The sequence below is a fragment of the Ochotona princeps genome, chromosome 8, assembly GCF_030435755.1.
Source record: "Ochotona princeps isolate mOchPri1 chromosome 8, mOchPri1.hap1, whole genome shotgun sequence".
NCBI lineage: Eukaryota > Metazoa > Chordata > Mammalia > Lagomorpha > Ochotonidae > Ochotona > Ochotona princeps.
This window is the reverse complement of record NC_080839.1, coordinates 9,717,444-9,740,422: the sequence shown is the minus strand read 5'-3', so window position 1 is coordinate 9,740,422 and position 22,979 is coordinate 9,717,444. Positions and strand designations below refer to the sequence as shown.

General features: G+C 45.3%; 1 protein-coding gene and 1 long non-coding RNA gene across 4 annotated transcripts in view; one reads left to right on the top strand and one right to left on the bottom strand.

The window, feature by feature from the left end:
* LOC131480968 (uncharacterized) overlaps nucleotides 1-12,647 on the top strand; it is a 152,598-nt gene extending 139,951 nt beyond the window's left edge. Inside the window, exon 2 of the long non-coding RNA XR_009245924.1 lies at nucleotides 12,529-12,647. This is a non-coding gene — a long non-coding RNA (uncharacterized LOC131480968). The remainder of the gene's footprint in view (nucleotides 1-12,528) is intronic.
* The window catches only part of AFF3 (ALF transcription elongation factor 3), a 564,045-nt gene that overhangs the window by 83,107 nt on the left and 457,959 nt on the right, over nucleotides 1-22,979 (bottom strand). For 2 of the 3 annotated variants that reach the window (XM_058667512.1, XM_058667514.1), the window contains exon 13: nucleotides 4,905-4,945. In XM_058667512.1, coding sequence (XP_058523495.1) covers nucleotides 4,905-4,945 — 41 coding nt within the window. The remainder of the gene's footprint in view (nucleotides 1-4,904; nucleotides 4,946-22,979) is intronic. The other variant, XM_058667513.1, reaches the window with a different exon arrangement.

Genomic DNA, 22,979 nt, shown 5'->3' with positions numbered 1-22,979 from the left:
TCCCGACTTTGTCAGGCAAGTGTCCCCTGTGTTCGTCACCTTGCCGTGCAGCCACATGCAGTCCTGCCTCGGGTCACAGTTCTCTATCTCCACAGAGATAAATCTCCCTTAATTTTAGGCTCCTCTCCATGTGCCTGTCTAATAATACTCTCTGAACACGGAAACAGGGTACTCGATGCATGAGATTTGAGAAAAAAACCAATGTTTAGGCCAGAGAAGGCTCTTTGCCATGCCAAGGCGACACCCCATTAGGCAGGGGAAGCCATGAGTGCAGGCACAGGGCTGCCTCTCCTGCTGCACCCCCGCTTCCAGCAAGGACCCCACGGTGGCCTGCGGGATGCTGTCAGTCAGTACCTGAAGAATCGATGAACACATCAATTGGCAGTTGTCTGGATCTCAACAGCAACGCATCTCGGGCCCGTGCTATTGCCAGATGGGCCAGCAGGTTACAGTCGGGCAATGCATCTCTGAGACTATAAAAATGTGGCCATGGCTGGAGCTGCAGGGTGACATCTCAGAGGGTGATTACACGCGTGATTTAACCGCATGGCCATCCATGCCCTCCAAGTGTCATCGCTTCAACAAGTCTGTTCACACCGGCTTTCTTGCTCTTCCCCCGCTGTGCCACCCACCGGATGTCCTGTTCTCCCCTCACCCGACGTCCTGTTTACTCCGGTCTTTTTTTTTTATCAAGAACAATTTTCTCCAGTCACATGTGATTTATTCATACAAAATTATGCACCATTTTTATATAATCCAAGTTCCTACAAATGATGCTCACGGCTTCACAGAAAATATTAATTCCTGATCTGCTGCTATAAAGCATGCCTGCTCACGGTGCAGCGGCTCTGTCTTGGAGACAGATGGAAGCAGTCCAAGGGTGTGATTAACTTCTTAGTCTCGGCAATTTCCGAGTGCTCCTCTGGCCCTAGATTTCAAGATTGACCTCCAGTTTCTCTGCAAATGCACAGTCGCTCAGCTTGATAAATCGCTCGCACCCCTGTTCTGATCATCGTTATCTGCTATTTACTACCGAGGAGGGGAAGTTCATCGTATTTGAGCACTTGGTATGCTGCACACAGAGCCGACCCTCTCCCTCGTGGCACTTTGCATATTTTCCATATTGCCAGCGATGTGGTCGCTTCTGCTGTGCCGCACAGGGTTCACACCAAAGACACATCTTTAGAAACGAGCCTCGAGCTCGTGAGTCCCTCCTCTCCCTCCTGGTCTGGCATACAATGACCCTAAGAGGAAACAACGCCACGCTGTCCACAGGACTCTAAGGGGTGGATAATTCAGGAGTACAGTGTCCCCTTGCTTACTGCAGTTTTCTGGTAACTGCTTGTTCACCTGACTGGGAATTTTGTCACCTCCTCATCTCTCTGGTCACATCCTTTTCCCATTTCTTCTAGGAAGACAGAACACAAGCACTAGCTGCCTGCCATCCAATCCACCAACTCCGGCCTTTAAACAAAACAGCTCTGTCCTTGTATGAACATCCCTGTGTTCCTGGGATGTTAAAGCTGAGGCCACAGACGAAAGGAGAACCAGCCCATGGCTGAGCAAACGTATCAGACACAGAGGTGCGGGAGGAGAGGATAGGAGCCCACAGTGGCAGGGGCCAGAAGCAAAGCGGGCTTTTCAGGCCGATTCCAGAATTCAGGAAGTCCATTCTGAGACCTGAAAGGTGCCTTTCCCCCTAGGACAAAAATCAAAGTGCTGCCTAATCACTGTGGGACTTTACATGATGAGATATCAACAGACTGGAGACAAAGGCAGTTCAGGAAACAGAATTCTTTTGTATAATACCAAGACTGAGCAGCCTGGGAAGGCCACGGCCTGTGGGAGCTCCTCACTCAGTTCTGTTCCCACCCTGAGGTTTCTCTGAGAGGCAGAGTACCATGAGAGCCACGTAGTAGGGTGACCCTGAGTCATCGAGTTCCCCTTTCTGGAAAGAGCTGGGCAAAAAGAACTCAGCAGAAAATGACATGGGTCACTTGATAAGTGAGTATTTTGTAAACAGACAAACACCTACTGGGGCAGGTGTTCGGTGCGGTGATGAACTTGCCTCTTGAGATGCCTGCATCCTGGATCACAGGCCCAGGGCGGACGGTTCAGCTCCCCCCGATCCAGCCTCCCACTATGGCACACTTCAGGAAGCACCAGCTGCTCACTCATGAGACATGGAATGAATTCCAGGCCCTTGCCCTCCAGCCGGGCCTGGCCCCAGCTGCCGCAAGCTTTTGGGTAGTGACTCGGTGGATGGGAAATAATCTGTTTCTCTCTCTGCCTTTCAAATAAATAAATGCATAAGTCACATTACATCCCTTAATTAAAAAAAAAAGATTTATTTCTTTTTTATTGGAAATGCAGATTTAGAGAAAGAAGGAAAGACAGAAAGAAAGACCTTCCATCCACTGATTCACTTCCCAAGCAGCCACGATGGCTGGAGCTGAGTCACTCCGAAGTCAGGAGCTAGGAGCTTTCCCCGGGTCTCCCACACGGGTGTAGGGTCCCAAGGTTTTGGCCATCCTCGACTGCTTTCCCAGGCCATAAACAGGGAGCTGGATGGGAAGTGGAGCAGCTGGGACACGAACCAGTACCTATATGGGATTCTGGCATATACACATGAAAATTAATTCAGTAGATGTTTTTAGTTGATATTTTAAAGTAAATCTTAAAATTGCAGTGCCTGGGGCCAGCATGGTGGCGTAGTAAGCTAATCTTCTCCGTGATGCCAGAATGCCACACAGGTGCCAGATCAGGTCCCAGCTGCTCCACTTTCCATCCAGCTTACGGCCTGGGAAGGCAGTGGAGGCTGGTTCAAGTCGTAGCAAGATCCCTGCAATCCATGTGGGAGACCTGGAAGAAGTTCCTGGTTCCCAGCTTTGGATCGGCTCAGCTCCAGCCATTGCAGACATTAGTTGAGGGGAAAAGGGGACGCAAGACCTTCTCCGGATCTCTTCTCTCTCTGTAAAATCTGCCTTTCCAGTAAAAAGAAATTTAAAAAATATTTTACAAACTTCAGTGCCAATTTATTACAAATACTGTCATTTATGGAAATAACTTCCATGTCCTTGAACAGGGAGAAAACTTGAACAGAAAAGTATTAAGAAGCTAGCCCTACAAAGACGTACCACTAGGACAGTAGCAGAAGACAACTAACTGATCACTTTAAAATGATAGTAAGTTCGCCCAACCTTAAACAGGTGGTTGTACTGGTAGGGATGGGCAATTATTTCTAAGGAGAGGGAACTTCACAGGCTGGGCAGAGGCAGTGGGCACCTCTGCTTCTGGGTACAGAGTAAGGCTGATAAGTGGTTTGGGTGAGAATAGCAAAAGGATGCCAGGCCAGGGGCACAGCCATCATTAACACCCACACACATCTTCAAGCCCTGTGTCTTTAGGGAAGAAGCCTTTAAACGCATGGGTCCCGTTTCCGAGGAAATGTCTCCGCATTTGCAACCGTGTCTTCAAAGGGAGTCCCCCTTTCCTTAAATAGGTTTTGGTTCACTTCCCCAAAGGTCACTGTGACATTTCGTGTACATCTATGTAGCTTTATTGAAATGTGATTTATATACTATAAAGTTCACTCATTTAAAAGGTGTCATTCAATGCTTTTTAGCATATTAAAAGGGCTGTGCAACCTCTACCACCATCTTGTTTGACCACATTTTCATTATCCCTGGAAAGAACTGTTGGACCTGTTAGCAACACCAAACTATTGTACACTGAGGCTTTCCCTTGCATCACCATGCATGTGGTTGAAGGAGTCGCTTGCTCAAGAGAAATCAAAGCGAGAAAGAGAAATGTGCTTGGGAAGGAAATTATTGTGTCAGGTTTTCAACAACTTTTGATCTGGAGTCTCTCCTCTTTCTACCAACAGACTCAGAAGTGGTAAGTCATCAGCTCTCATGAAAACCCCAGTAGCAGTTCCAGACAGTCGTGTGCTAGCTGCTCTTTGAACACACAGGCTGTGTGGTTGTCATGGGGGAGGGTTTTCAACTGAAATAAAACCACTCAGGCTCAGCCTACTGCCATGTGCACCAAGTAACTCACCCAAGTGACAGGGTGTACCTTGAAGGAGCAGTAAACTGAGCTGGTTTACACAGCCAATTCTTGCTCATTCCACAGAAAGAAGCGAGGCAAGGAACGCGGGCTGCATGTTCAGTCAGCGAGGGGAGGACCTGCCAGTGCTGCTGCTTTCCCATGGCAACTTGCTGAGATAAATGTCTAGCTCCTGATGGGGTGTGTGCCTGTACACACACACACACACAATTAGTAAGGGTGGGAGAGCCAAACCACCCAACCAAACCACTGGGTCTGGTCTGTTCTAGAAAGTCACTTCACGCATACACCTCCGCTCGATAACCTTTCTGCAATCTTTCAAGGCCAAGTAGGATGTGCATTACAGTGTGGGCATCTTCCTAGAGAGAGCTTACACCTCATGTAACTCCACAGCACCAGCCCACGCAAGCAGGGACAGCTCAGGTACAGAGAATCTCATAAAAGACTCGACAGCACCTGGTGACAGGACAGGGAAACGGTGTGCAGGAAACATCTCAAAATAAACGAAGCACTTATATCTGAAAACACAAGCTGAACTCTACTACGAGTTCCCAAGTTCAGAATTTACTACGCCTTTCAAGCGTTCCCCCGAAGTTTCTTGTCTCTTGTTTCATTGTACAACAAGGGATTCTTCATACTTTATATGAAATACAACAAGGCGATTTTTGCAGCAATAAACTCCACACATGCATGACAAATCCAAGCATGCAAAATGTTTAACATCCCAGTTCACAGACACTTTAGGGACAAAATCCGATTATGAATTATATGCCACAATAAATAGGGCTCAATGTTTCATAAAGCAATTTATAGTTCATAAAAATGACAAAATGTACCTGTCAGACAGAGCGCGGAGAGCTGTTCTCTGGGCTGCCTGCTGGAAGAAAGGGCAAAGATGTTTACTTAATATTCTGACTTTTAAATTATGTGCTCAATCAACACTTTGAAAAAAAATCTGTATTACACACATTTTTGTCATGTGGCCAAATTTTAAGTGACTGGCAACAGTGGAGAGTCCTGTCCCATGGCGAGATGAACATTCCAGAAGCCTTCATCAGGGAAACTACGCGCACTTGCCACAAGGGGGCGAGCTTGGGGCGGCGCCAAGACCTCCACTAAGGTGAGGTTGGATGGGCTCAAGAAACCCGCCAAGGACCAGAGGAGTTATTTTAACTTCCTGAATCATTTGCCCATTCTTATCTTTCTTGTAAGAAAGAAATATGTTTCTTTTCCATTGAAGCTGTCTCTTTTGACCAAGTTTTCATCTTCATGGAAAACGTCTCCAAGGCTGGAGACTGGAATGTTGACCCGAAATCTCGTACCGGGGGATGAAAAACTGGTGGGGTGGGGGGTTGGGGTGGGGACAGGGAGGTTAGTAATGACCTGTGGCAATTAAAAAAAAAATCTAGAGATCCACATTAAAATATTTATGGATCTGCTTCAAAACAAAACAGCAGTGGGGAGGGAAGAGGGGGAAGGCAACGCCCTGGGCTGGTGACTTTGGCTGTTCCTTGGCTAGACTGGGGGAGTCTGTATCCTTCTGGCCATTTCTGCATATGAAGTGGACAACACTTTCATTTTGCATCGGTTTTGGCTTTTGGATGCTTCAGTTGCTTTTTTTTTAATTGGAAAGTTAAATATACAGAGAGGAGAGACAGAGAGGAAGATCTTCCATCTGATGATTCACTCCCCAAGCAGCTGCAATGGCCAGAGATGCGCTGATCCAAAACCATGAGCCTGGAATCTCTTCTGGGTCTCCCACACGAGGACAGGGTCCCAAGGCTTTGGGCCGTCCTCAACTGCTTTCCCAGGCCACAAGCAGGGAGCTAGATGGGAAGCAGGGATGCAGACACATGAACCAGTGCCCATATGGGATCCTGGCTTGTGCAAGGCGACAACCTTAGCCACTAGGCTATGGTGCTGGGTCTGTTTTTTTTAAATAATCCACATTTTCCTTGAATTTAAAGGAGACCCCTTTTGCACATTCATTGACATTTTTCATGATGAGCAATGAAGACTGTTTCGTTCTTTCATGTTCTGTGGCCTGTTCAGTCTGCCTTCATCCAGTGCCCTATGTGGCTAAGGAAGGTGAAGGGCACGCTGAGGACCACGGCCTCCTCGGGATGCCCCACGGACGCATGTGACCCACGTGCCCTGGGCATGAACTGCCCTTCCATTTGCTGCTCCCCCAGAACTGACACACTTGCCATGCTGCTGCCTCCTCACACTGAGATAACAGGTACAACAGACTCTTCAGATGAGAAAAAAGGGACGCCTCAGAACCGTTCCTCCTGTTACGGAAACAAAACACCCACTGGCTAACAGTCCCATGTGCTTGAACTGGTTACTGCCACAGTGACCAACTTCCTGCCATGAGGAGATGAGTGTGCTGGGCGCCAAGAAAGACAAGAACAAAAGCAGAGGATCAGTGTCCTGCAGGACTGCAGCCCCTGGGCGAGAAGTCACACCGCAGGTACCACCCGAAAGACAAGCGGGAGGACAGGGCCAGCATGGAACAGGTGTAAGTGCGACCAAGTGGCTGGGAAAGACTACCAGTTCCTCCCTCGGTGCCTGGAACTGTCAGGGGTGCTGAACCAAAGGGCAAAGCAACCAGTCAATCAGGGAATCCTTTCCAGTGAATTCTTCTTTTTTTTTTTTTTTAAAGATTTACTTATTTTTATTACAAAGTCAGATATACAGAGAGGAGGAGAGACAGAGAGGAAGATCTTCTGTCTGATTCACTCCCCAGGTGACTGCAACGGCCGGTGCTGTGCCGATCAGAAACCGGGAACCTGGAACTTCTTCCGGGTCTCCCACGCGGGTGCAGGGTCCCAAAGCTTTGGCCCGTCCTCGACTGCTTTCCCAGGCCACAAGTAGGGAGCTGGATGGGAAGTGGAGCCGCCGGGATTAGAACCGGTGCCCATATGGGATCCCGGTGCGTTCAAGGCGAGGACTTTGACTGCTAGACCACGCTGCTGGGCCTCCCAGTGAATTCTAAAAGCAAGGAAAGATGTGGCCAGGAAAGATAAGGAATGGAGTACTGCACTAGAAGGCCAGGGAAAGGGCCTGTGTCCCAGCTTATTTAAAATAAACAGAGTACTTATCTAAAAGAGTTACAGAGAGGGGTGAGAGAAAGCAAGCTGAGCGTGAGCTCCTGGATGGTCAGGAAGGTGGGGCCTGGCCAGGTCAAAGCTTCCCACGTGAATGGCAGGGGCTCAAGCACTTGGGCCATCTTCCACTGCTTTTCCAGGTGTGTTAGCAGGGAGCAGGACTGGAAGTGGAGCAGCTGGGACCTAACTCAGTGGCTGTACGGTATGCTCATGTTGTAGACAGTGGCTAATCTGCCGTGCCACAACACTGGTCTTGTCCCAGCTTCCAGTAGTTCTCACCTGGGGCATCCCTGCTTTCCAACACGGGAGTGACTGAGGTTGAGTGATGGTGTTCAGACAAGCTCCTCGTGTGAGAGGGATGGCTCTTTGTTTTTAGTGCCCAGGGATACCAAAGCCTTTCAAAGAGCAAGCGGGTTCCTTGCACAATGAGGAACTGTCCCTCTTTAAAAAGACAAAATGCTGGCAGAGACACACCACTGGGAAATGAAAGGCAGACGCGAAAGATGGGCGTAGAAAGAAAACACGTGCTTGGGGGTCTGGCAAAGACATGGAGAACGAACCAAAAAGAGGGACTTAGATCAGTTTCTGTGGACAAAACAGCAACTTTGATCTGAAAAAAAAAAAAAAAACAACAAGAACAAAATCCCACTGGATCTGATGAGCTCAGAACTGAGGGACCGATCCCATCCAGGTGTTTGGGTTCCTGAGTGTGACTCTCGACAAACATCCCCATTTTCAAACTGCCCTTAACCTCTCTGATGGGATGCTGGAAGATCCATCAGGCCCACAGCGTGTGGCATGGAAACACTGAGCCTGAATTTGAAAATCCACGCAGGCAGCATAATGGCAGGGGGTGCCCAGCAGCTGCCAGAAGGCCACCCCGTTCTCGGAGCTGTCTCCGCCAGGCTGCTTTTCTCACCCAGCAAGGCAGGGCTCCCTCCTGGCAGCTACACAGGAACATGGACTCCACTCTCTCCTCCCGACTCCCTGGGTGCCTGAGTCCACACGAAGGACTTTGAACTCCCCAAGAGCAAAGGCAGAATGTATTATGAGAAGAAGCTCTTCACATCAAGCCAGCAGTGGGGCTCACAAGTGCCCAGCTCCTCCTGGTATGACGGCAATCACCCGGGGATGGGACTCCACATGCAGCGCTGAAGACTCTGCTGGCGCATGCGCATTCCCCCAGAGCTGCGGCGATAGATCCCGCCTGTCAACACTGAGCAGTCTCTTGACTCTTCCTCTCCTGCCTCGTGTACCTCCTGCTGGTTTTTATGATAGGGAAAAAGAGCATGTTGATGTACAGCCTGTAAGGATATGATTTAAAAAGCAATAGCAAAGCAAAGCAAACACACACACACACACACACACACACACACACACACACGAACTTGCTGCTGGACCACAACGAGTGCCTACAAATGGATGCCCCCGGGGAGTGGTGCCTGCCGAGAGCAAGTCCACTGGATAGAAGCCAGTGGGGTCCTCAAACACAGGGAGCTTCAAAAAGTCCACAGAAAAGGGGCTTTTAAAGATAAATCTATGTTTTAAAAATAAAGGGTTGTTTTTATTTATTTTCACTATTTCTTGAAAGAAAGATGGAGACAGAAAGAATGAGACAGAGAGGCAGAGGCAAGAAAGATTTTCTATTTGCTGGCTTACACTCTTCAAATGCCCCGTCCATCCCATGTGGTAGATCCAAATGGGGGTGGGTGACCTCAGAGTTCTAGGTCTCCGAAGGCACTCCATTTCCCCGTGGTCTCCTTGGCAGTGGGATGTAGTCCTCGGTGCTCGTACTGATAGTCCTTGGTGAGGCTCTGGGAGTCTTCAGGGTTGGGATAAAAGCCTCCTCCTGTCCACCTGCTCCACTCTGGGGACCCCTCCCTGCTCTATGCGCATGGCCTCCTATTAAGAGGTTGTTAGGATTACTCCTGATTCCCCCATTTGCCTTTGTAGGTTTGCTATTGTCTAATGCTAATTCGAGTCTGTTGTCTATGAGTTACCAGTTATGATCCTGATAGGTTATATTTCCCGTCTTCCTCACACCTTCTAGGGTGATGTAAGATTTCTCTGCTCTCCCTCCCCATTTCCAAGTATCATAGGGCCTTACAAGTACATTAGGTTTTACAATTCTTTGATGTAGATCATAAGCAATCTGCCTCATATCACTGGTTACTTCACAATATCTTACTGCATGAGATACAGGCTGTTTGGGGTTGAGATAATATTACTGTTTTTCGGATTGACATCATTTCATAACAGCCACATCAATCACAATAACAACAACAACAACATCAACAACAAATTGTAGCACCCTGCTAAAATAATGTGCCACTGAGTAAGCAACACATGCTTAACTAAAAGGAAACACAGAAGTCTTTTGGGAAATGTGATGCCATCGTATACTTCATGAGCACTTGATGAATTCTACTAGAGGATAGAGATTATTTGGAAGCAAACAAACTGACATAAAAACATCAAAACATATGAGATACAGCCAAAAGAGCAAACAGACAGTCACCGAAAAAAAAAGTGACCTCAACGGCCAGTGCTGTGCCAATCTGATGCCAGGAACCTCCTCCAGGTCTCCCACACAGGTACAGGGTCCCAAGGCTTTGGGCCGTCCTCGACTGCTTTCCCAGGCCACAAGCATGGAACTGGATGGGGAGTGGAGTTGCTGGAATTAGAACTGGTGCCATATGGGATCCCCCAGAGCATTCAAGGCAAGGACTTTGGCTGCTAGGCCACCGCGCAGGGTCCGCACCCCTATTTTTTGAATGCCTGATTTGATTGTGCTATTCAGTTTGCAGTTACTCTACATTATTAAAAACTTTACAGAAGATGACTGAGCATCCACTAAGAAAGGAGATAGGAATCTGTTAAATATTTTAAATTATTCCTAGAAGGGAATTAAAAAAATCCTACAGCATTCGATTAAAAATTACATGTTATACAACAAAGTAAAGACCACCAGAATTACTTCATTACCTTCTCCCTCAAAACACACCCTTCAGTTTTTGCACAGTATTTTACTATACTGCTGGAAAATAATAAAAGGAATAAACATTGGAACTAAATAGCGGAGAAAAAAATTACCTAGGTGACTCATGGTTGAAATCTGAGAACTAGATGGATTACCCAATTTCATTCCTTCCAGAGCTATGCGTTATAGCAACCATATTTTTTCTCTTTCTGAATCTCTCAACATCTCATAGCTCTCTTTCCCCTCAAATCTTAGCAAAACCATTGAGAGGGTTAACAGGACGCTTCGCTGATCTTCCCAGAGTTCATTATTCATTCATGAATGACTCTGAAACACAACTCCATGAGACAAAATGGGTTTTCTGCCAGAAATGGTCATTTCCTAGGTTCTACTTGAGAGATGACATCTTTTCTCTGTCTTTATTGTAGCAAGCGTGGTGCTTGGGAACATAATCAGTAGATATTCAGGTCTCATTGTATGTTCAATGAATTACAAGTCACAATCTGTTATTGAAAGGAAGTCAAAAAAGGAAATTAAATGCCCTTAGTGTAATTGGGCTGAACACTGCACAAGTTCATGGAGACTGGAGTGAGGAGGCAAGCAAAGAGAAGAGGCACACACACCCAAGTGCCCCAGCATGCTTCCATTTCTAACTGGGCAGAAACAGAACTAGCAATGGCACAGGTCTGTAATCAACATAAAACACCTACTGTATGCAGGTCCCAGACTCTGCCTGGTGACAGCCAAAACAGAACTATCATGCCTGGAGTCTGGACAGAAGGCAGACAAGAAAAGGTATGCGCACGCGCGCACACACACACACACACACACACACACACACATCATTTGAGATGTTACAAGCAGTACAGCTGAAAAAGGGCACTGCAGGCTAAAGAGCAAGCTCTCATTTGGAATGAACAGTCAAGACAGACTCACTTAGCAAAGAGAAACAAGGCTGAGACTTGAAGGAGAAGAGGGGTCATAAGAGCAGGGAAGAGGGGGAAGGGGAAGGAAGGGCAGCGAAAACAATTTGAGAGCAAAGTCTGGAAGTCAACTTACAACCTGGTTCAGCTGGTGATCTCTAAGAGGTCACTGTGGTGTGACTTTGAGGGTCATGGGCTTTGAGGGGACAAGTGAGGGACTGTGGCTATTTTCCACAGGGCAACAGACAGTACTTGAAGGTTTAGGGAAGCTGGGTGCAGCATGCACGGGACATGCGTTTCTGTTTGTTGCTAACTTGCTGAGACCCTACAATAACTTTCATAAAGAGTAGAAAGTGAGGGATATGGCTTCCATTTTGCAGTGGGCACTCCAGCTTCTGCACAGGGAATGGATCTGGTTGAGAAGGTATAGAATTTAAAGTGATGCCAGTAAATTCAGGCAGAGAAAGGCATAGAGTAGCCAAGGTGAGAGTCAGTGCTTTATTTTTTAGGCCAGGTTGAAGAAATTGGTGATTGACTGGATGTGGCAGGCAGAGGGTAGGTTTCTGGATTGAATGTTAGGTTTCTGGCTTGAACCTCTGGCATGGATGGTCATTGCTGGAGATGTTCAAGACTGGTGGTATAGGACAGGCAGGAAAAGTGGATTCGTTTTGGCTGTGTGGAATTCTAGTTGCCTACAGGATGGCCCAATGGGTATGTTCAGCAGACAGGTGGACACATGAGACTGAAACTGTTGCACGTCAATGGAGCACTGCCCCCACTCCCCATTCCTAATAGCAGTCATGCAAAGGATGGGATGCACATTAGATGATCATTCCAAGGAAATTTAAGATTCAACTGGGTGGAATACAACTTTTTGTTTTCAATCCCCATGTTGATAACCACCATTAACTGGGTGTTGTTAGCAATCACTGCTACAGGAGGTATCTACCTACCATTATCAAGAGACTGTTACCCTCAGCCAATGTACTGAATATCCCTCATCCACTGAGCAGCTCAGGAAGACTAGCTCACCCCCACCTCATTATCTTAGAGCTGCACAGCACCAGCCTGGGGCAAAGCTCAAAGGCCCAAATTCAACGTGTGGTTTGTACTGAATAGAGTACTACTTATCCACCACAGCCAAGTGGAAAGCTCTGAACTACCACGTTGCTGGAGACCACCTGTGCTTAAATAAACACCATGACACCTAGTCTTCGTTCACTTCTTCAATGAGGTATGCCATGAAATTCAGATCCGGGCCCGGCGGCGTGGCCTAGCGGCTAAGGTCCTCGCCTTGAACACCCCAGGATCCCATATGGGCGCCGGTTCTAATCCCAGCAGCTCCACTTCCCATCCAGCTCCCTACTTGTGGCCTGGGAAAGCAGTCGAGGACGGCCCAAAGCTTTGGGACCCTGCACCCGCGTGGGAGACCTGGAAGAGGTTCCAGGTTCCCGGCTTCAGATCAGCACAGCACCGGCCGTTGCGGCTCACTTGGGGAGTGAATCATCGGACGGAAGATCTTCCTCTCTGTCTCTCCTCTCTGTATATCCGGCTTTCCAATAAAAATGAATAAATCTTAAAAAAAAAAAAGAAATTCAGATCCAATCACACACTCTTCTGGGTAAAGATCTTACTTTTTTCTTGCACTTCTTTTCCCAAGCTGAACTGCTGTATTTATGATTTTACTTCATTGTTCAATTTTCCCCTGCATACTTTCTTCACTGTTTTTTTTTTTTAACTGTCTTCACTGTTTCTTATTTTAGTTTCAGGTGATGGATCTTCTTTTTAATGTGATGTGCTGCCATATAGTAGTGTTTTTTAACCCATGTGGGAATATTTGCAGGACAAAGGAAACACTCCGATTTCTCTATTTTCTTCCTTGGTAATAAAGACTTGGCATCTTCAGAATTCTAGAAATGCTGTTTAGAAAGCATTGCACTGAGTACATTTCGACCTCATCTTGTTCTCCACAGGGCTTGGGCAGAGCCGAGGATGAGGACACAGCTTCTCATCCAACAAAAAACATTTGTGAGAGTGACAGGGGAGCTCTCGTAGGGAACCAGAGACAAGAGGAAAACAGCTGGCTTCCCTGGGCATCCTGGGTTGCCCTAACAAAGACAACTCTGTACAAACACAGATGCCGTTCACCTGCAGCTCTGCTCTGCTCCAAATCGAGACTGTGGAGGAATCTGCCATCGCAAATGGAGTCAGGATAAAGGAGGAGGCAGGGTGGGGGCAACATGAGCATGTGTCCCAGGGGCTTCCCCCACAGGGACTCCTCTCAGAGCGCCGAGAGGGATACATGGCACTCTAATGGCAGGCTGTGGCATCTGCCGAGAAGGCTGCATTACAGAGCAGAGAGAGGGGGGCCCCATGGGGCTGTGCAAGAGGGACTGTTTACTGATCCTTGCTGGACAGGTAATAAAGTTGCCAGTCTTCACTCTTCCATTTTAAACTTAACTGCTGCATTCTCCTAAAGAATAGGTTTATAGAAGTTTCAGTGATGATGGGCTTTGTATCCATGCTCACACAATTTTTGAGTTGCTCTGGGATGAATGATGGGAGTTACACAAATAACAACAGGTAACTTCTAGCTGAAGGCCTTTCGGTGTCAGACCTCACCTTCACTGTAGGCACATGATACAAGATGGTGGTGGTATGCACATGTTGGGGTGGGGGAGGTTGATTTTAATTCTGGACTCCCTCATCTTTATGATTACTTCCAGTGACCTAAGTAGCAAATGCTCATTGCAGAAAAAAAAGGTAGCACATTTAATAAGTGATAAACAGACCTCCAAACAATCAAAACATTAACTACCTCTATCTTGCAACTGCCATGAGAGCAGTGTGGTGTGAACCTCTAGGTTACACGCACAATGACTAGATCAGGGCAGTTTTGGGTCCAGTCTGAGCACGGTATTGCACCCGAAAAGAACACAACTATACCACGCAAAAAAAGTACTGAAAAATAACTGAAGTATCAATGGTTCTTTGACAAGAGAGGGCTGGGAGAATCGGATGCTACAAGCCTCCCTCAGAGCCTGTATTGCTTCTCTGTGTCTGTCAAGCCCTTCCCCAAGTGTGCCCTGGTCTTTCTTCTTTATGCCTCTGCCTGTCTTCCTCTTGCTCTCCCCTAAACTCCAGACCACCCTCATGGCTTCCTTCTCCTTCTCCCATTAACACTAGTGTCCTCACTATTCTCATGTAAATCAACACTCTCAACTTCTGTACTCCTTTCCTTCTAAGAGTCCCAGCAGAGCCAATGAAGAATCTCCATATAGGAATGGGGGGAGATGTTAAAATGTATACTTTATTACTTTTGCATTGACATTTATATTTCTATAAAATCTTTCACATGAATCTACTTTAACTTTTTGTCTGATTATATCAAGAAGTTGAAACAGTAGTTGAGTAAGCTTACCTTTTTTACGTAATATGTGTCATAATTACAAACCCTTCCTGGAAGTACTTTGAGCTTTATATTTACTGAATATACTTGTAGGACAGAGAAATATATATATATATATATATATATATATATACACACACACACACACACACACACACACACACATACATATATGGTCCTTGACAGGTAGTTAAGACGAGCCTCAGCATGAACTGAGGTAAAAACAACCCGACTCTCATGTGGCTACAAATTGCATCGACGACACAGTTCATTTTGAATGCTGGAACAACTAGATGTTGGAGCCTGGCCCCCAAACCTGGTCCTGATTACTGCCTCAACTCCTGTTTATATAATTCTACACAATTTTGGCAGCATACAAGAGCACATACCAAGGAGCTGGCTTTTACGCGTCTCCTGGGATATGAATGTCACGCTGACTGGACGAACTCTGGCCACAAATCCCAGACAAGCACAATGACTCTATTTATTCGGACTTGGCCGTCTGAATGCAGATCGACTCTGCGGGTAATAAATTTTCACAGGCCGAGAACTTGAGCATCAACCCAGCTGATCCTGAGAAGAAAAACACACCCAGGGAAGGCAGCCGGACTGCAAAGGGCCCCTGTGTCTCCACTCCACATCTGTCTATCATTCATCTAATTCATTTGGTCACAAAAGGACATGCACTGTCAAGGGTTTCTTGTAAAAGCTCAGCCTTTGGTCATAGGAGAAAAAGAAAAAGAGGTCCCCAGTACCATGGGTAATCTACTTTCAAGAGTACACCCTGAACCGATGTTGAGTCATCGGGGCGTCCACGGACAACAGCAGAGAATCCAGATGGGAATGCTTCTTATCTAAGCCTGCTGTGAGCTGCCAAGGGAAACGGAGAGGGTTGCAGTTCAGGGTGCGGCACTGCCACTTCACCTACAATCTTGACATCTTGGTGGAGGGGTTTAGATTCTGAGAGAGATGATTATTACTCTGCAAATAATTGGCTCCTCAACTTGCAGATTTATGTCAACGACCTAAATATCTATTAGATTAATTGTATGCTCTCCAAGTATTGATTGGGGACTAAAAGGTAACTTTTTTTCCTCATTGTGTGAAAAGTAAATGATGCCAACAGTGAGATTTCTTTCTAAAGATTATATCTGATGATCGCTGCCCATAAAATTAAAAGTGTCCTTTTGAGTGCATAAACCATGCTCATTTAAAGAAAAAAAAATGCAGTCATATAATTAGAGTAAAAAAGACTGCCCAAGATGTGTGGCTAATGTAATTACTGGAAGCTGCAGGCACAGATGTAACCATTCAATTTATGTCCCTGTTCCCCTCGTGTCTTGAGCTATGCATCTGTCATCCTGGGAACACTGTCTGTGGGTGACATGATCTCAGCTGCTCCCTGCTGGCACGTCCTCATCACGTGCCCCTCGTGCCTCAGCGATGGCTCCATCTGGACAGATGCTTGCATCCAACATCCCAAGCTTTCTCTGACTTGAAAGGCAGAGCTCCGTGCCATTTTGCAACCCACAGGAAGACATCCAAGGAAATCCATCTTTCTTTTCTCAATCCACTAAAAGTTCCCAGAGTACTTAGACTACTCTGGAATAATTCTGTCTTAAACTTTTCCACTCCTTCACAATCTTCCATGGAAATGCTGGCCCTTGGACTGGGTCAAACCCAGAGTAAGAAACAAGAGATCAAACAGACTGCTACATGTATTACGTATCCTCCCTTGGCTCCCACTAGCAAAGTAATTCTCCAATACTGTTGTTTTTTAAGTCCGAACCTCATAAAGTGTGAGCATTACTGAGAGTACTTCAAAAGGCTTGTGGGAAGATATTTTTTGGGAAACTTTTTGAAGACTCATCATAAAAGAACAGCCTTGAGATGATGCTTCCTTCCCAATTTCATCTGCAAACTTTTTAAGCAAACCCAGCCACCACCCGGCTCTGGAAGCTCCGACCTTGGTCCTGTTGTCCTCGAAGAGCAAGGTTGTGGGAAAACTCAGTCTCTAGGTGTTGAAGCCCGTCTGTTTGACATCACTTACACAAGTTTGGGACCCCAACAGGGACTGATGTAGACATGTTTAACAAGTGGCTTCTGAGTGGGCTGGCAGTTAAGATGCCACTTGTGGGGAAGGGATGGTACTGTAACATAGTACGTAACGATGCTGCCTACAGTGCCAACAACCCATGAGGGTGTCAGTTCCAGTTCCTAGTGCGTTTCTTACCATCCACTCCCTGTTAATGTGCCTGAGGGGAAAGCAACAGAGGGAGGCCCAAGTACTTGGGTGCCTGAACCCTAGTGGGAGACCTGGAAGAAGCTTTTGGCTTCTGACTTCAGACTGGCCATCTGGGGGTGAACCAGAGAATGGAAGATCTTTCTTCTCCCTGCCTTTCTCTAGCTCTGCCTTTCAAACAAATAAATACATCTTTAAAAAAAAAGAGAAGATGCCAATTAGGATGAGCACGTCCCACCCTGGGATGCCTCGATTGACTGTCCAGTTCTGGTTTCTGACACTAGTTCTTAAATAGTGTGTGACCTGGGGGACAGCCTTGCTGGCTCTAGCAACTTGGATTCCTGCCATCTGTCTGGGAGGTGAAGATGCCATTTCTCGGTTCTGGCTGCAGTGCCTGGCTGCTGAGGGCTTTTACGAGGAAACCAGGTGGATGGATGTGCTCTCAATTTTTAAAACCTCTCTGCTTCCCAAATAGGTAAATTTTAAAAGTGGCTATGGGCATTTCTTTGGAGATAGGATAGTGTACTTCTCTCTCAAAAATATATTTAGCTATGGCCAATTAACAATTCTGTGTCTTTTTTTCATCTGTGTCAAATTTTTTTTGATGTGTGGATAGTATTAATTTAAAAAATTACAACGTTGTATACGGAGATGAAGGAAGAGCAAATATCTCTTTGATACTGGACAATTAACATCAGGAAACACTCGATTCAAAGCAACACCCATTAGCATGCACTTGGCAAATATTTAGGTCTTATGTGTGGCAGGCACAGCCTACTTCCTCAGGAAACTTCTAGTTTAGTGGGTATATGCTGACATTGGGAAAAAAAAAATCCAGCAAGTACCGGTGACACTGCAGCACAGCAAGCTAAGACACTGCCTGGGATGAATGACTGTATATTCGAGTGCCTGGGGTCAAATTCTATCTCTGCTTCCATGCAGCCTCCGGCTAATGTGCAACAGAGGATGGCCTGAATACTCCCTGCCATTCATGCAGGAGACCTGGACAGAGCTCCTGGCTCAGTCCTGGCTTCACCCTGGCCCAGCCTGGGCTGCTGCAAGTAGATGGGGAATGGACCAGTGGAAAGAGTCTCTCTTTGCCTCTCAAGTAAATCTACGAATTTTAAAAATAAATAAAAGTAAACATGTAATATACAACTGAAGTAATGAAATAAAAAGATTACTATCAGGCAAACTATAGGGTTTGCTTGAAAAGAAAGAGCTCTCTCTGAGGAAATAAGGATTATGGTATACATTTAAAATGAGCAGGTATCAGGAAAACCCAAAGCAGTAAGTTCCATGGTGGCTCTGAGCAGTCAAGTGTGGTTTGCTCAAAGGAGGCCACATGGCTCAAGTCCTGCAGAGGACCTCAATGCGAAGCGCAAGAAACAGACAAAAGCAGACTGTGTAGGGCAGTATTGGCAAATGCCATGGGCTCTGGATTGGATCACAGCTGGAATGGAAAATTCATTGAAGATTTCAGAGCGAGAAATGACTGGATCTCATTTGCATTTTTCAAAGATCACTGTGGGGAGGTTGTATTATAGAGGGTGGGGGTTAGAAACACGATAGTTTATACTAGACTGGTTTAGATCAGCCAGGGTGGAAAGAGGCAAGTGGACTAATATTTAACTTTTGAGGTTGAATTTATAGGACTTGGGGATGAAACGAGTATCTGAGTGGTGAACAGAATGTCATTAAGAATGAGACTTAAGCTTCTGGGAGTGCTAGCTCTGGACACAGGAATTATCACCAGAGGAACATATTTGTATGTCTGGGTACATGGGGGTGGCAAAGACCACAGGTTCCATTTGGCACAGACTGAACTCGAAATGCTTGTGAGCCAGCCACACGGAAAGTCATGGAGGTCTGTGGTTCAGAAAGGGAGCTCTGAAGTTACAACTCTAGAAATTGCCAGTCTGAAAAAACAAAGGTCATGGATGTGGATTAGCTCACCCAGGAAGAGGAGAGAAGAAACCAAAAAGCTGGGTAGATAAAGAGCCTGAGATGAACCTCTGGTTGGTTCATCTCAAGACACAAGACAGGGTGTGTGCTGTTAGGGAAGTGGAGGGATGACTGTTTTCAATGCTTGAAATCTTCTGCTAAGACACAGGACCACAAAGAGCCCATAGAGCCCACTCTGAGGAGGTTTCTGATGACCAATGAGGAGCCCCTCTGCTGCAGAGGTGCGGCACCAAGGAACGTAAAGAACTATCCACCAAGGAACTGAGAGGAAAGGGAGGCAGGGCACTTTGCACAGCAGCAGCACAGACAGGGTCTCTTGTAAAAGAATGGGATCAGCGAAAATTAGAGAAGTGGTCTGACGCGGTGACAGGAGGCTGGACTTTCCTCTTAGAAGCCAGTCAACCATGGGATACAACCATAAAGACATGTAAAATTATGGATGTCCACTCAAGAAATTGGGAAGATAGAAAATTGAATTAACCAGATTCCATATTAACCACTATTTCTAATTCTCTGAGGAAGGCAACTGTAAGATATTAAAGGAGAAAATTACTTGATAAAAAAAAATCTGTAACTGTTTTATATATTTGGTTGAAAGAGAGAGACAGAAATTGAGAATTTGTGCCCGGCAGTGTGGCCTAGTGGCTAAAGTCCTCTCCTTGAAAGCCCCGGGATCCCATATGGGCACTGGTTCTAATCCCAGCAGCTCCACTTCCCATCCAGCTCCCTGCTTGTGGCCTGGGAAAGCAGTTGAGGACGGCCCAATGCATTGGGACACTGCACCCGCGTGGGAGACCCGGAAGAGGTTCCAGGTTCCCAGCTTCGGATCGGCGCGCATCAGCCCGTTGCGGCTCACTTGGGGAGTGAATCATTGGACGGAAGATCTTCCTCTCTGTCTCTCCTCCTCTGTGTATATCTGGCTGTAATAAAAATGAATAAATCTTTAAAAAAAAAAAGAAATTGAGAAATTATCTTTCATTTGCTAGCTTCCTTTTCAAATGCCCTTAATGGCTGGGTTGGGCCAGACTACAGCAAAGAACTCCACCAAGGTCACCTGTTTATATGGCAGAGGCTTAACTAATGCTCCAGAGTAGGCATGACCAAAAACCTGGAATCAAGAGCTGGATATGGGAACCATGCCCAGGTACTCTGATATGGTATGTGGGCATAATAAGCAGCACCTTAATGCTATGTCAAATATCTGCACCCGAGGAAACTTAAAATGACAATACCTGTTGTAAGCTACAAACCTATAATTTAATGCCTAGAATAGTCACTAAAAAGCTATAAAAAGATACATACAAGGACAAATCAAAAAGGAATTCTTCAAAAGTAGACAAATGAAAAACAATACCAACAGAAAACAAAGTTGTAGATTTAAGTTTTAACTTTTGAATAATCACACTAAATGTGAATGGTTTAAATTAATCTAAGACAAATTAATTAGCACATTGGATAGAAATATGACTTAATGATATGCCACGTATAGGAAAGTCACAATGTAATATAGGTAGACTGAAAGTAAGAGAATGGGAAAAAGTTACATTATGCAAGAAGAAAAAGAAAGCCGGGGTCTGCCATGACAGCGTAGTGGTTAAAGTCATCACCCTGAACATGCTGGGATCCCATATGGGCACCAGTACTAACCCCAGCAGCTCCACTTCCCATCCAGTTTCATGCTTGTGGCCTGGAAAAGCAGTTGAAGACAGCCCAAAGCCTTCGGATCCGGCACCTGTGTGGGGGACCTGGAAGAGGCTTCTGGCTTCGGATTGGCACCACTCCAGCAGTTGTGGCCGCTTGGGGAGTGAACCATCGGAAGGAAGATCTTTCTCTCTGTCTCTCCTCTCTGTGCATCTGCCTTTTCAATAAAAAGCAACACACACACACACACAAAAAAAAAAAACAAAGAAACTCTCCATTAAAAAAAAAGAAAAGGAAAAGAAAGCCAGGATAGTTAAATGGAGATTTGGCAAAGTAGATTTCAAAGCAAAGAAGATAATTAAAGAAACAGTGGGATATGATAGGATGATAACTGCTAAGAAACCATAATTCTAAATGTCTATGTACCAAATAATAAAACGTATGTGAGGCAAAAACTGATATAATGGGAAGGAGAAATAAATAAATGCAAAATGGAGGCCAGAGACTTCAATCTCTCCCTCTTAAAATCGATAATAGCAGGGCTGGCACAGTGATGCTGCAGGCTAATTTTCTGTCCTTGGTGCTGGTACCCCAAATGGGCACTGTCTGTGTTCCAGCTGCTCCACCATTTGATCCATCAGCTTTGTGCTAAAGGCCTACAAAAGCACCAGGAGGATGGCTCAAGTCCTTGGTATCTTGTACCCATGTGGGAGACCTTCCTATTTGGGAAGAAGCTCCTGGCTTTGGATCAGTTCAGGTCTGGCTATTGTGGTCATTTGGGAAGTGAACCAGGGCATGGAAGATCTCTCTCTATAGATATAGATATAGACATAGATATAGATATAGATATAGAGATAGAGATAGAGATAGAGATAGAGATATCCTCTCTCTCTAAAATCTGCCTTTCAGATAAAAATAAATGTTTAAGAAGTGCTAATAATAGCCACTGGAGAGATAAGATACAGAACTCAACAACAATATGTCTATATGGTTAATGTTTACAGTTCACTCCACCCAACAACAGCAGAATACATATTCCTCCATGACTTCATTAAATACATAACACAGACTGTACCTTTGGCCAGAAAACAAATCTTCAATAAATTTTTAAGAAATAAAATAATAGATATGGTTTCTGACTATAATGAAACAAATTATTTATGAATAAAAGTGGGATTAGAGAAGATCCCAAACACTGGGAAGTTAAACAATCTATGTCTAAATAATTCACAAGTCTAAGATGGTCTCAATAAATCAAGTGACAATTAAAATACAACATGCCAAAATTTGTAGGATAAAGCAGCAGTGTTTCAGAAATTTAAATGTTTGAGAGTATCACAAAATGGTCATGGAAAATGAAATTCAAAAACACTTTTGTTGTGGAAAAACTGAAATCCACACATAATTTTTTTCAGAACACTCATTTTCTATGATTTTTAAAGACCCCTCATATATCCCAAATGTCTGTTATAAACACAGGACGAGTCTCAAATCAATAATCTAAGCTACCTTGAGAAGCTTGAAAATGGACAGAAATGTACCTAGAACAAGTGGAAGCAATGAAATAATAAAAAAATAAGAAATCAATAAAGCTGAAAACAAAACCAAAGAAACTAAATAGAGAATAACAGTGAAATAAAAAGCCAACTCTTACAAGAGATCAATACAATCAATAAGCCTCTAGCAAGACTGGCTAAAGGAAAAACTAAGAGATATGATCAATATCAGGAATGAAACAGGGGCTGTCACCATAGATTCCACAACCATCACGGAGAAAGTAAAGAGATACTGTGACTAACACAGGAACACAATGACTTAAATGACACAGACTAATTACTGGAAGAGTGAATACTGTCATAACTCCTCCATTATGAAACTGTCTCACAGCCCCTACAACTATTAGAAAAACAGTTGAGTTTTAAAACTCTCTAGACTCTGATGGGTTTTGCTTCAGAATTCTACCACAGAAAAATTGACACCAGTTTTTACACAATCTCAAGGAAAAAAAAGAGTAAAAAGCACAATCCAATTCAATTTATGAGAGTATTACTCTGATGAAAACTAGAAAGAAACAGAACACGGGAGAGGGTTATCCTTACAAACATAAAAGACAAAAGTGCAGTGAGGATGTGAAGGGAAGCAAAACTCTTTGACACTGCTAGAGCAGGTGCCAACTGCCACAACCATTTTGGAAAATGAGTTGAGACAATATGCCATGGTTAAACACGCACATGCCCTGTGGCCCAACAGTGGAAATGCTTCCATAACTCAAAAAAAGATTCCAGACAAGGGTGCTAAAAGCAGCAACATTTCTGCAGCTCCAAATACCCACGGGTATGTAACTGACACTAAACGTGTACAGAACAGAAGAAGGCGTATCAACAAAGACGGACAAACTTCAACCATGTAGACACCAGACACGAATGAGTCCACGCCACTCGAATCCATTGAGAGAAAGCTCAAAATCAAGCGGAGTCGCTCTATGGAGTTAAAAAACCAGGAAGCTGGCCATTCCTCCGGAAGGTGCTGACTGGTAGGGAGTGGTGGTCCTCAGGGAGGATGGTCATGTCTGTCCCTTGGTCTGGCTACTGTTGATGTGGCTGTGTCTGTTTATGAACAGGCAATGAGTCATACGTTTATA